We start from the raw sequence: 15,071 nt of genomic DNA on the forward strand, positions 1-15,071 counted from the left end.
TGTCTGATTCCCTTTTCCAAGGCAATATTAAAGAGGAGACACACCAGCGCGAAAGTTTTCTCCTTCAATTCTAATGCATGAGCTTACGTTTTGCATTGTTTAGTTGTGTCAACTTAACTAACTTAGGTGGGATCCCAAAGTCTATTATTGCATTATATAATGTAGTTCTTTTCATATTGTCAGAGGTTGCTTTGAAATCGACGAAGAGATGGTTTGTGTCTATGTTATACTCTAGTGACTTTTCTAGAATCTGCCTATGTGCTTGAATTTGATGTATAGTTGACTTTTCAGTAGTACATCCGCATTGATATTGACCAACAATATCCTTTCTAAAATGTTTGTTTGTCAAACAATACATTGCCGAAGATTTTATACACAGATGCTAACAGAGTAATGCCTCTATAGTTCTTACACTCCAGTTGATCACCCTTTTTATGCAACGGACATATTATTCCCTTTAGCCACTGTTCTGGTACCAATTCATTCTGCCATATAAGTTTTATTAGTTTATGGATGGCTGCAAAAAGTTGATCACCACCTTTTTTATACATTTCCGAACAGATTTCATCGATTCCTGAGGCTTTATTATCTTTGAGTTTTAGGATGGCATTAGACACTTCTTCTCTTGTTGAGTCTTCACTGTGTAGTTGACGTTGTAGATTCTGTTGATTTTCTATCGTGTAACCTGCTTCAATATCGTTTATATTTAGATGTTTGCTGAAATGTTGTGCCCATCTGTTAAGTACTGAGTTTTTATCATGTAGAATTTCACCGTTAGTGTCTTTACAAATTTTTAATCGTGGTTTAAATTCTTGACGGCTATTATTTAAGGATTTGTAGAATTTCCTCGTTTCATTTTTATCGAATAAACTTTGTATCTTATTGAGAGTGGTCTGTTTTGAACAGTTTCTTCTTTCTATATTCTAACTATTAAATTACATTATGATTTTGATAAAAATAATTGTAAATAAAATTATAAACTCATCAATTCAAATGCATTAAATTGTGAGAAACTAAAATTTATGTTTTGCATTTTCAAAATAAATACCCCATAAATAAAAGAAAAGACAGTTAAGATTTGGTTTTACGTATAAATCACGATTTCGTGAAAAGCAGAAGCAGAATATACATGTACTTAAAAGCAGGTAAAGCGGCGGGATCTCTTAATGACACAATCTGGAAGAACAAACACCGAAGACAAAACACAAAAACAAGAATCTATAAAGCAGCAATTAGACCTATATTAACATACACGATGAAAATACTTCGACGAATATGACGGAAAAGTCCGTTGGATAGGAAGAGAAGCGAAAACATAAGAAGAGCATGTAATATAAAAGACATAAATGGATGGGTGACAAAACGGAAACAGGAGTAGAACGAACACATTAGTAGAATGTCAGGGGAGATAAGTCACCAAATGGACGAAGAAGTATTGGCAGAACAAGAAAAAGATGGTTCAATAATTTAAACAATTTAGCAGGCTAATATTGAAGAATAAATAGGCTTTAAAGCCTACATACAAGAAGGAAGAAGAAGAAGAAGAATACACAGAGGCACTATACGTGAAATCAAATCTTAATTATCTTTCCTTTTATTTCGGTTTACTCTTTATGAGTACAAGAAGCCAGTTCACCAAGGGTTTTTTCTTAGATGAGGAGATATGTTGTGGAATTTAATTTTTAGACTCCTCATGTCTTTCTTACACCTTACAACCAAGAAATCTTCGCATTTCTACTTTGGTGATCAGAGTGTGAGCAATAAGACTGTTAGGTAATACACAAAGGCTAGCATGCCTGTGTATTACGCGGGCCATAAAAACAACTCTTACAGCATCGTTGAAAGTCCTGCTGAAGCTGAATCTACCACCCCTTCATATCTTTATTCAGGGCGAACCCAGATCAGTGATGCACAGATTAATCCATAGTCAGCGACATATAAGCCAGATGCATGGTTCTGACAACAGGAAGCTAATTGAGGAGCTAAAAGCCGATATTGTGATGGGGCAACCTATCGATGCAACAGCTACGAGATATAGCTTTAACAATAAGTTCATAATTAAGATTCCAGGCAGGGAAGACTGGAATAAAAGTATACCCATACAAGCTGCTGCTCAAAAACATCGGAGGGTGTGGGAGCCGAAGTAGTATGGACAAATCTAGGGATACAATTTCCGGTAAGTCTATCTAAGGATGTGACAGTTTTCCAGGCGAAAATAACGACAATCCATCACTGCGTGGAAGAAAAAGAAAGGCAGGAAAGAACGTTCCGTTCAGTTGCCATCTTAAGAGATGGTCAGGCAGCGCTTAAGGCTTTCAATTTTGTAGAGGTCAATTCTAAGCTAGTATGGGATTGTGTATGTGCCCTAAACAAACTAGGAGACCGTAACAAGGTTACGGTAGCCTTGGTACCGGGACACGAGGGTCATAAGGGCATTGAAAAAGCAGATGAAATGACCAAACAAGGCTCATCAATGCCATTCTGGAATGGTAGAGGAATTCACCAGGACAAAGACAGGCGAAATACTTCATTACAGAACATTCGCCAAAATTTACGGCAGACCGAATAAGCAAAGACAGGAAAGGAAAACAGTCAAAACCATAGTAGGTCTTCTAACAGGGCACTGTAAGCTAAATAGGCACTTGAAGCTGATGGGATTATCAGATGATGACCTGTGCAGATTCTGTCACCTCGAAGAAGAAACAGCAGAACACATTCTATGTCAGTGTTACAGTCTGACAAATGTGCGGTTCTTTGCATTAGGAGAAGAAAATCCATCGGCAAATAGCTACATGGAAGGTACAGTCTCGAAGGTATTAGACTTTTTAAAAAGGGTCAGGCTAGAGAATATTATCTAGGACTAGAGGACCACAATAGATCTGAAAAAGTCGCAGTGGAATAGGCCAAAAGGCCACCGCTCTAAATTTATCTATCTATCTACTTTGGTGATTTACCCTATAAATATTTTATTATTTCCCTACGTCACTTCCATGGACTTCATTAATGAAATTGTTATTACAGTTATTAAATCGAGTACCATATTAGCTGGATACGTCTATGAAATGATAATGTGGAATCATGAAGTAAAAAAGAAATTGTTCGTTTTTTAAACAGGGTATGCAGTTGTAAGTGTTTAATTTTTCTATCACGTTCGAATTTTTACGACCGATGTTTATGTTGGTGTATTTTTAACTGGAAAATTCCAAACACGTGAATAATATTTGTTGAAAGTGAAGTCACTTATACGGGGTTGTAAAGAAAAAGCCATGAACATGCTTAGAAAAAATCCCTAGTTATAATGTAGTAAATAGTAAATTAACGTTTAAAAATAGGTAATGGTGAGAAAATGTGGAAACATCTATCAAAGAAATGATGTTTCTTTGTTGCGGAGGAATGATTCTGTTACTCCTTCTATCTAATAGATTTCATTATGTTATCTTTTTATTTGTTCGCTACTTTATTTCTTCTATTTTGGATCTTGCTAGCCCACGAGTAACTTTGTCTCAATTTTGAAGTTTTTTTGTTTTAGTTCGTAGGATTTTTATTTCTGGCCATTGCTTTTGCTTTTTCTAAGTTTTGACCCGTAACTGGTGAGCTGGAGTCACGCAGACTCCTATAGTACTTTAGAAATTGTTGTAACTTTTTGTTGTAAGTTATTGGTATTCAGTGGGTATTCAGCTAGGGTACTACACGTTTAAATTAGATTTTTTAGATGGATTTGGTTCGTAGTACATCAAAAAAAAGTTAGTCCATCAGACAATAATTTTGAAAGTACTGTTTTAAAATGGTATAATAAGGAAGAATCTGACTTGTCTGATATAGAAGATGGATATGATATCGAAGAAGAACATGAATATTGGACTTCAAGTGAAAATTATGATAAGAAACCAATCTTCTTCAAATGATGAAAATATTGATGAAGAATTAGACCAAGAGAATGAGGATGAAATTGGAAAAAAGTACTATTATGTTTCAGAACAAAACATGAAACGCTAGTTTCATATATTTCCTAGAGAAAGAAGGCTGTAATTCTCATTTCCTCTATGCATGACTACCGTGCTACCGATGTTGAGAGTAACAAACCTGAAATAAGATTCTGTAATTCATCAAAAGGAGGCGTTGATGTACTAGATGAGAAATTCACCATTTATAGCTCATCAAGGAGAACTCGACGTTGGCCAATGGCCATTTTTTATCAAATATTAGACATGAGTTGTGTCAATGCATTTTTTTTGGCATTTGTCATGTCTAATTGTTTAAAAAATAATGAAAATACATCCCGAATCAAATTCATAAACATACTAGCGAAAAGCCTGACAGAACCTTTTACGAGGACACGATTTGAAAATCCTAGAATGAGGTTAGATATAAGAAATCCGATCAGAAGAATACTTGCACTTGAAGAACCAGTCAAATTTCCACCAGAAGAAAAATTAGAGATTCGGAAATATTGTTATTTATGCTCATCTAAGCTTCATAGAAAGAGATTTTACTTATGCTATGATTGTAAAAAGGCTATATGTCTATCATGTAGTAAGAAAGTATGCATAAAATGTACTTCAAAATAATCGTAACGAAAATGAATGTTGTTTAAAATTAGTGTAGTTCAGTTGTGGTCAGAATTTTTTTACTGAATAAATTTGTGTTGTGAATAAATAAGTTTGTATTTTTTGCATAAAAATTAATTATTAGTATTCCCTTAAACCGTATATATACTCTAAACTTCGCAAAAAAAACATTTTTTTAATTAATGAAATTGTGGAGGCTTGTTATAATAAGAAGAAATTTCAGTACCATTGTAAAATAAAGGTATTTTAATAACTTTTTTTATATAATAGTATTAAATATACCTATCAGCGAATAAATTCCATGAAGTTGTAACTTATTTCAGTGAAATTTTTTCAAAGACCTAAATATTTTTTTTATTTTTTAAAAAGGTGTCCGTGGGACTCCTCATCACGCTCAATGTAACTGAAATTGCACCTCACTTTTACGACAGTTTGTGTAACCTGAATGATAACGAATTTCATAGTAATAAATATTGATTGAATTTTTTTCACTGGAACCCACCTGTTATAAACTTGTCACACTACAGCCAATTGACGGTACATCTTCCATTACTTCATGATACTCATTCCAAAATTCTGGAATACTTCTTCTTCTTTTGGCATCATAACCCTGGATGGGTCTTTGCCTGTCTGGCTATGTCCTTCCATTCAGATCTCTCTTGTGCCCTTCTTCTCCATTGTCTTATGTTCATTGTTTTCTGAATACTATCCAGCTTATATATGTCTAGTGGTTGGTAGTTTTCAATCGTGTTCTATGCCACATAGTCTGCAGGTTACGCTTTCGTGAAACAGCGTCATTATGTGCAGGTGTTTCTTGACTGACGCAGTCCAGCAGGAACGTTCCTGTTGTAATTCTAAGCTGATTATGTTGATTTTCCTCAGTAATTTAGTCCTATTAGAACATTCACACATCCAATAAACTTTTGTCATTTGCTTGACCGTGTTATGTTCAGACGCACGGTCTCCTGCAGTTGCTCTTAAGTGCCCCCATAGACTATCTATCTGTGCATATGCAAAGATCAAGAGGGTAATTTTGATAATAAAAATCATAGTGATTATTATAATAATGACAACAGCATGATAATGATAATCAGATTTATAATAAAATTCTAAATTGTAAGTAATCCATTTTTGTTTATTTCAGCTTAGAAATTCATCATCCATGTGACGATACGAAATGTCTGTTATCAACAAACATCCAGTACCGTCTAAATTAAACACCAATGGCACCTCGAATATACCGTTAAGAAGAACTATGCAGAGACAACCATCATCCCCTATATCTTCAAAAATTCCCGTCACAGAGGGACAAGCGGTACGATGGAAACAGAAATTCGAAGAAGCCGAAGAAAGAAGAAAGTCCTTGCTCACCGAGAAGGAGAAAGCTCTCCGGAATTTGACGGATATAGAAAAAAAGTATTTAAATTTGCAGATTAAACATGAGCAACTCGAAACCGAGTTGTTCGAGAAGAACGAAGAATTCACCAAATTGTCAACGGCTTCCAAAAATCTTTATAAGGAGTATGAAACGTTGAAGAACCAGTACGAAACCGAGACGAGGGCTATGACCGGGTGAGTAAATTTTTCAAAATTGTTAATATTACGACGTGATACAAAAACAGAAATAATATTGTATATGTATATATATATATATATATATATATATATATATATATATATATATATATATATATATATATCTGAAATATTTTTTTTTTTATAGCCTTTTTTCTATCCGAATTGTCGAATAAAGGCCTCTCCCATTTCTCGCCATTCATCCCTGTTGTGTGCTAGGCGTTTCCACATTGGTCCTGCGACTCTTTTGATATCGTCGCTCCAGCGCATTTGAGGTCTTCCTGTTGGTCTCTTCGCATCGTACGGTCGCCAGTTTCCGACTTCTTTGTTCCATCTACCATCTTCGAGACGTTCGTTGTGTTCAGCCCATTTCCATTTTAATTTAGCTGCTTGTTTCGCGGCGTCCTTTATTTTTGTTTTGTTCCGGATTGCTTCGTTCGTTTGCCGATCTATTAGTGAGATACCAATCATCTGTCGTTCCATGGCTCGCTGAGTTTTTCGAATCTTGTCCATGTTCTTTTTTGTGAATGTCCAGGTTTGAGCTCCGTAAGTGAGAACGGGAAGGATACAAGAATCGAACACTTTGGTTCGAAGGTTTTGGGGTATCTTTTTGTCTTTCAGTATGTATGAGAGTTTTCCAAATGCGGCCCATCCCATTCTTACTCGTCTGCTTATTTCGGTAGTTTGGTTTTCTTTGTTTACCTTGATATTCTGACCCAGATATATGTATTCTTCTACATGTTCCAGTTTTGTTCCTTGGATGGTTATCGTCGGTTGATCATCTTTATTCGACATTAGCTTAGTTTTACTTAGATTCATTTTCAGTCCTTTTTTTATGGATTCCGTATGAAGCTCATCGATCATCGTCTTCAGTTCTTTCCAGCTGTCGGCTATTAGTACTACGTCATCTGCATATCTTAGATGGTTTAAATACTTTCCGTTTATCGATAGTCCCTTCGTTTCCCAATTTAGTGATTTAAAGATGTCTTCAAGTGCGGCAGTAAATAGTTTTGGAGATATGGTGTCTCCCTGTCTTACTCCTCGGTTGATTTTTATTGGCCTCGTTTTCATTCCGTTATCCATCGTGACTACCATTTCAGCGTGTTGATATATATTATGTATTAATATCCTATATCTAGAATCAATTCTGCTGTTGACCAGTGCTTCCTCAATAGCCCATAATTCTATGATGTCAAAAGCTTTCTCGTAGTCTATAAATGCTAAACAGATTGGTAAATTGTATTCGTTAACTTTTTCTATTAGGACCTTTAGTGTGTGAAGATGGTCACATGTACTGAACCCTTTTCTAAATCCGGCTTGCTCTACTGGTTGATATACATCGAACTTTGTTGTCAATCTATTTGTAATTATTTTTGTGAATGTTTTATAAAGTTGTGATAGTAGTGATATTGGACGATAATTTTTCAGATCTGTATTGTCCCCTTTTTTGTGTATTAATATTGTGTTAGCAGTATTCCATTCCTTTGGTATGTTTCCTTCAAATAGGCATTTATTAAAAAGTATTTTTAGGTACCTGATGACTTCTTCTCCGCCTTCTTTCAACATTTCTGCCAGAATTCCATCACTACCCGGTGCTTTATTTCTTTTCAATTCTTTAATTGCATTTTCTATTTCTACTTCGCTTATTTCGGGCATTACTTCAGAATTTACGTTTGTTATTTGTCTTTTCAGATTTTGCTTTGAAGAGTCGGGGGGATCGTTTTTTGAGCGGTATAACTCAGTATAGAAGTTTTCAACTATGTTTGATATCTGAGCTTTGTTTGTTTCTAGTTGGCCTTGTTGATTTTTCATAGTTATAATATTTTTCTTTCCTAATTTCGGTTTGGTATATTTCAGACTTCGATTTTTCTCTATCACTCTTTCTACATGTTCTTGTTGATGTTTTTTAATATCGTCTTTTATCTGTTTTCGTATGGCTCGATTAAGTTCTTTGTATTCTGTGGTATTTCTTTTGTTTAGTGACAGGAGCTCTTTTCGTTGTTTCAGCATATTCTTCGATTCTGCACTTATTTTGGATTTTTTGTTGTTATGGCGGGTTGCTACTTCTGAGCTAGCATTCAATAGTTCTTTTGTTATAACTGAGTTAATTTTATTAACGCTGAGTTGTTCCAGATTCAGTGCTTGGGCGGTTTTTAATTTGCTAGCATATTTTTCTTTATCGACTTTTAGCTTTTCTGTGTCTATTTGTATCGTGTTATTAAAGTTAATTCTACGTTTGCTATACTTAATCCTTTGCTATACAATATCTGCAATATCTGCAATATAGAGATTTCAAATTTGATGCTTGCAATGTTGCCAGATTTACCATTTTTCTGATATCATGAGTCACTTTGGTTTTTTAAATACAACATACTGTATATTGTATTATTATTAGAATTCTCACTTCAATACGGGTTCAACCATATGTTACACTTGATATTTTATCTTGTCACGAAGATCTTAAATAAATAATACTTCTCAGTGCCAAATATTTTTGAGATATTGACATTAATTCATAAAACTAACAATAACTTTAAAAAGTTTTGTAAAATAAATTATATTAATAACTAGAGCTGACAGTTGTTTTATGTGTTTTTAAAAGCTCTACAGTAAAGATAGTTTCTAATGAAAACCAGCGAATTACTATTTTAATGATGAGGAGCTATGGAGATTCTCCTATCCATTAAACGACGGCGACATTACAAATAATTGTAAAGAGCTTGGAGAAAACTGGACGAGTAAAAAATGTTATTCGAACAGACAGACCAAAAACTGTTAAAAATTACAATAAAACTTTAGAATTAATGCAGAGTTTTCTTACGCAGAGCTGCACAAATACATTATGTAAGTAATTCTTCAGTATTACGTATATTATATAAAAAATCATTTAATCCCTACAAAATTCAGTTGTTGCAAAAATTAAATAAAGTGACTACGACCGTAGATCACAATTTAGTGAAGTAATGAATAAAATTTTAACTGACGAGAATTTCAATAGAAAAAAAATGAAGCCTACAGAAAGATGCTTATCCGACGAACTAGAACAACTTACCTAGAACTAAGAGAATTACCAAACAAAAAGAAGAAAAGAGAATACACAAAAGAAAAAGGAAAACACTTAAATATATAGAAAACCTTAACAGAATTCAACATCATTCACATCATTCTACAAGAAAATTAACATCAACAAAAAAGAATTCAAGCCAACCACAAAACAATGCAGAAGTCAAAATTGCGACATATTAACAACCAGAAAAGATGTATTGAACAGATGGGTAGAATACTTTAACCAAGCACTTAATATAAAGAAAGAAGAAGAAAATCTGGAAGATGAAAGAGATAAGATAAGGGGAACAGACGAGAGGGAAGAGGAACCATCAACGATTCTTGAAGTTAAAGATGCAGTTAAAAAACTTAGCTTAATCTCCCAGCTGAACTATATGAAGAAGGTGGTCATGATACCATCATGGCATTACAGCAGCTTATAAAAGAAATGTGGACACAGAAATCTCTCCCCAATGATTGGAATATTGGAATACTTTGCACCATACACAAAAAAGGAGATATCTTTGAATGCCCTAACCACAGAGGATTTACTCTTTTAAATGAAGCGTATAAAATATTTTCTACAGTACTATGTCACCGTATGGCACCATATGCAGAACGAATAGTATGAAAATACCAAGCTGGTTTCAGGGAATGTAAATCGACAATTCATCAGATTGCAACTTTGAAACAATCTTAGAAAAAACGCTGGAATATGGCATTGACAGTCATCACATATTTATACGCTACAAAGCAGCCTACGACTCTGTGAATAGAAGAGAAATGTTCAAAGTAATGAAAGAACTATGAATAACAAATCAGTTAACAAAACTAACTCTTGAAAAAGTTGAATGTAGGGGACGAAAATTTAGAGAGTTCTGTCTGAACCTTTTAAAACAAATAACGGGCTGCTAACCCTCTCTTCTGTATACTGTTCAATCTGGCTCTGGAAAAAGTAATACGTATGTCACAAATCACAACCACTGGTTCAATATATAATAAATCAGGTGCAAATCCTGGCATATGCTGATGATATTAATATTGTTGAGAGAACGGAAAACGATGTACGAGAGACGTATGTAGCATTAAAAGAATCAGCTATAAAAATTGGTTTAATAATAAACTCCAACAAAACGAGGAAGACAGATATAAGTATATATTACGACAGATGAAAACAAAAAATATATAGGGAAGCTAGGAGTTAAACAAAAAGAATTACATATAAGGCACACACATATCAACAATAATGGGAACAGTTTATTATTCTCAGTTAGGAAGTAATAAATATTCCGAACATCGCCCAACAGCTTGGGCTTACAGCTTACTTCAATCGCTATCGACATTCACTGCAGTACATTTCGGTCCAGTTTAGTCTTCTCAGAAGTCTCCCTGATTATAGATAGGCCTTGAAACACGTGTAAGAAAATGATGGGAGACTCAAATTAAACTGAAACACATAGTGGATCAAAAATCTGGAAATGTCCAGTTGTCCAGTAATGACTTACAATTATCGTGTTAAAACTATTCGTTGATATTTTAAAAATACTTTCTAAATCCATATGGACGACATAAAGGGAGTAAAGAGGCTATATACCATACCCAAAGACGTATAGTTTGCAATATTGATGAATAGAGGAATCCAAAATAAAAAAATTAATTAAATATGTAGCGAAACAATAAAAAAAAACAATTAGATGCCTTAGACGACATAAAAAGAAAATAAAAACAATACACATATGAAAAACGAGATATGAGCAGTAAAAAACTCACTCAAAAAAATAATCAACTATTTGAAGGAGATAACAATTTAAAAGAATGTTAAAAAGGACAAACGTGTGCTTATAAAGGAACTATTATGTACCAAATACAAAAAAAAAACACCGAAATATTGTGATGTTTAATCAATTATGTCACGTTGACAAGAATATAAAATAAACAGTCAAACGTTTTGCGAATGGAATTTTATGTTGGTTCAAATAATCATCGAAAATATGGACTACTTTTATACGTGATGACATTTTTTACCTTTTTGACCACTTTTTCTCCTGATGCAATCGTCTGGAGGTATGAAACATAATCATTTTTATCATTTTATTCAAAATTTGAAATTAAAATGGCATATTGGCAACAAATAATTTTACAGAAAATTCTTTTCACAAAGCAAAATATAGTAGGAAAAGTTTTGTTAGAAGATAGAGAAGAGTGGTTAAAGAAGAAGAAAAAATATTCTTACATTGAAGAAACATTGAAAAAGCATGCAAAAATACTGTACCTACATAATAATGTTACTGATTGTTATTTTGTTGAAAAAATAACTTACAGTATATTTCACGAATTTGTGATTGTTTTGGATTATCGCTAGAGACTCGATAGCCAATGGTCCACTCTACTATACAGCATAAGAAGTACAAAGTAAATTGCTCTAGTAATGGAAATATGAAACAAGTAATTTCTTAATTGAATTTAAAAAATACTTTTACAACCTTTTTTACAGTATTTTGATATTATTCATGTACACCACTACACTGCATATTTTATGCAGAAATGTTTGTTTGTCTAGCAGATTTACTTTCTTTGCTCCCCGTTTAAGACAGTTCCATGTTAATTAACAAGGTTGTGAAAATATTTAGATATTTTTATTTTATATTTACCTGCAAAATATTTGTTACAACCAGATTAGTTATTATATCCAAAATTTAATGTGGATCTAATCAGTGAACTCTTAGAGATTAATATAAGCGTAGATATTTATTGAATCCCTCGTGGCCAGTATGTTATACTTGGGTTTTTGAACATTCGGAGAAACTGATACCTTCCTTTAGCGATACCGCCAAACCGGTTGCAAATTAATGATACCCTAATAAGTTTGTCATAGTCACGTCCATTTTTCGAGCGGAAAATTTGTATGTTCCGTTAAAAATGTAATCATTTACCATCGACCTAAACCCTATTCAAATTGCAACTTCCCAACATAAACACATTGTCGAAGCTTGACAAGCACGTGTTACGACAGTATTCGCCTTTTCATCCGCCAAGAGACTATAAAATATGATTGATCTCCTATAGCGAGCATGGTTGTCATTTTACAGGTCCAAACTGCTCAGTCTGATTATATTCAAATTTCAGTATGTTGGTTTATATATTTTGGTATATTATAAGTTAATATTTTGTTTTTTGTAATGTTATTGTTGAGTTGTTTACTTTTAGTGTTATTTTGTATAAATTTTATAGTGTGTAGTAAACTTTTGGTATCCAAAAACAAAGTATTTATTCATCAATAGTAAAAATAGCTTGTAGTAATCACTTGGGTAAAGGTATGGATGTTTCGAAAAGTTATATTTTGTTTTTCTGGAGACGAAAAAGTATACAGAATACAATTTCATAACTTTATCGATACTTTTGATGACCTTGGTTTTATTACAATATATATTATTTTCCTTAGGAAATTTTGACTTTCTCTAAATCAAGTTATTTATTATGTATCTCACGTATATATATTTAGGGATTCTACAGTATTCACTGCCTTCCCTCGCTCAACCGTTTCCATCTCTCTCTGTTGTTCCATTCTCCATCGTTTAGGCCTCTCTTACTCATGGCGTCATCTACTTCGTTCCTCCAGGATTTTCGGGGTCGTCCTCTTTTCCTCCTTCTTATGGGGCTCCATTCAGTCATTCTCTTTATCCATCTGCTGTCGCTAGTTTTTCTTGCATGTCCATACCACTTTAGTCTTTTTTGTTCTATATATGTTAGTATGTCTGTTTCTATTGATGTTCTTTGCTTTATTTCGTCATTACTTCTCCTATCCATTCTTGTTACTCTGCAGCATCTTCGCAGGCATTCCATCTCTGTTGCTACTATCTTACTGCTGTTTTTCTTGTTTATGATCCAATTTTCAGCCCCATATGTCATAATACTTCGCACTAATGTTTTATAAATCTGCGTTTTTGTCTTCATATTTAGGTGTCTATCCCACCATACTGAGTTAAGTTGTCGGATTGCTGTTCTTGTTTGTCCTAATATTTGTGTAATTTCTTCCTCTGTTGTTGCCTTTTTTGTGATTATAAACCCCAGGTATTTGAATTTATCCTTTCCTTTGATTGTTACGTTGTCATCAATCTGTAGATCTTCTATGTCTTCTTCACTTGTAGATAGGTACTCTGTTTTCGCGAGGTTAATATCTAGGCCAGCCTTGGTATATTCTTCTTGTAGTTTCTTCATCATGTAGCTGAGGTCGTCTTGGTCTTGTGCAATCACTACCTGATCGTCTGCAAAGCTTAACGTATATATGTATTCGTTCCGTACCGGTACTCCCATGCCTTCGCATTTTCTTTTCCATGTAGTCAAGGCTTTTTCTAAGTATATTTTGAATAGGGTTGGAGATGTGGAACAACCCTGCAGGAGCCCTTTTGTTGTGGTGAAGTCTCCTACGATTCTTGTTCCCATTTTAATGGACACTTTATTTTCTTTATACAGAGCTTTTGTAGCTTCTATGAGCTCCGTCTGTATTTCTAATTTGTACATTGCCTCCCATAGTTCTGACCTTGGTACAGAGTCATACGCCTTTCTCAGGTCCACAAATGCCAAGTGTATATCTCTATTTTTTGCTTTTTTCTTTTCCAACACTTGTTCCAGTGTGTATATGTGGTCTATGCATGATCTTCCTGCCGTGAAGCCTGCCTGATCCTCCCTGATTTTGCCTTTTATCGCTTGCTCTATCTTTTCTCGCAGTATCTTCCCATATAATCTTCCTATTGATGATATTACGCTTATTCCTCTGTAGTTTTCGCATCGTTTTCTATCTCCTTTCTTAAATATAGATGTCATATATGCCTCCGTCCATTCCTTTGGGAGCTGTTCTCCATTTATGGCTTTCTGAAATATCCATTGTATCATCCGGTGTAATTTTTTTGATCCGTATTTTATAAGCTCAGGTGAGATGCCTCCAGGTCCCGGATCTCACGTATTTTATGGAATTCGGATCATTTGGACGGCCTCAGGAAGGTTTTAAAATTATAAACATTTTTTTTGGCCTATAAAGAACGAGAATATCTTGCTAACTATTAACTTAAATTAAATTCAGGAACATCGCATACTCAAAATTTCATGGACATCGCATACCTAAAACAAAGAAAAGAGAACTTTTTAACACAGTAAAAGTTAGAAAAACATCATACCTAGGCCACATACTGAGAAATAATAAGTACCAATATGCCCAACTTATAGTCAAAGGAAAAATCGAGGGAAAGGGAGGCCTAGGAAGAAAAAGACTATCGTGGCTCAGAAACATCCGACAATGGACAGGGCTAAATTTTGAACAGCTAATAAGAACAGCTGAAGATAGAGAAGAGTTTAAAATTGTAGTAGCCAACCTCCATTGAGGAGAAGGCACTTTAAGAAGAAGAAGAAATTCAGGAAACGGTGTTGGAAAAGACTCGGCAATACGTTTCTTATAAAGGTAAAAAGTTGAATTACAAGCAGTGGTTCCTGAGATAAAACCGGTCAAAGTTGACGAATCTACAAACAGTAATAAATCTTTCCTACCTCTTCCGTTCGAATCTCTTTCTGGATAAAAATTTTTATTTCTTCAAGATATTTATTTGTTTTTATTATTATAACATATAATAATAAAAACATACTAAAAAAATTACGCTGAAGAAAATTGAATTTCGAATATCAAAATCGGTAAAAGTACCTAAAAAATATATTTTCTCGGCTTCCAATGAATTTTATTTTTTCTTAATTTTTTTAATCTGATGTAATTCGAATCGAGCCATCTAAAAACGCATTAGTAAATGCCAGAGATGCTTTAGTTTTGTCATAAATGAATTAATCTATTTATATTACAATCGTCAGAGAAGAAGATGCCACTGAACCAATAAAAAT

General features: G+C 33.9%; 2 protein-coding genes across 3 annotated transcripts in view; one reads left to right on the forward strand and one right to left on the reverse strand.

The window, feature by feature from the left end:
* The window catches only part of LOC140440958 (triosephosphate isomerase-like), an 80,863-nt gene that overhangs the window by 53,235 nt on the left and 12,557 nt on the right, over nucleotides 1–15,071 (reverse strand). The window lies entirely within an intron of this gene.
* The window catches only part of LOC140440955 (shootin-1-like), a 59,311-nt gene that overhangs the window by 32,275 nt on the left and 11,965 nt on the right, over nucleotides 1–15,071 (forward strand). Inside the window, exon 2 of one of the 2 annotated variants that reach the window (XM_072531312.1) lies at nucleotides 5,713–6,140. In XM_072531312.1, the coding sequence (XP_072387413.1) occupies nucleotides 5,746–6,140 (395 nt within the window). In that variant the 5' untranslated portion in view covers nucleotides 5,713–5,745. Of the gene's footprint in view, nucleotides 1–5,712; nucleotides 6,141–11,122; nucleotides 11,253–15,071 lie in introns of those variants that run through there. The other variant, XM_072531313.1, reaches the window with a different exon arrangement.

The sequence above is a fragment of the Diabrotica undecimpunctata genome, chromosome 5, assembly GCF_040954645.1.
Source record: "Diabrotica undecimpunctata isolate CICGRU chromosome 5, icDiaUnde3, whole genome shotgun sequence".
In the NCBI taxonomy this organism is placed as follows: Eukaryota; Metazoa; Arthropoda; class Insecta; order Coleoptera; family Chrysomelidae; genus Diabrotica; species Diabrotica undecimpunctata.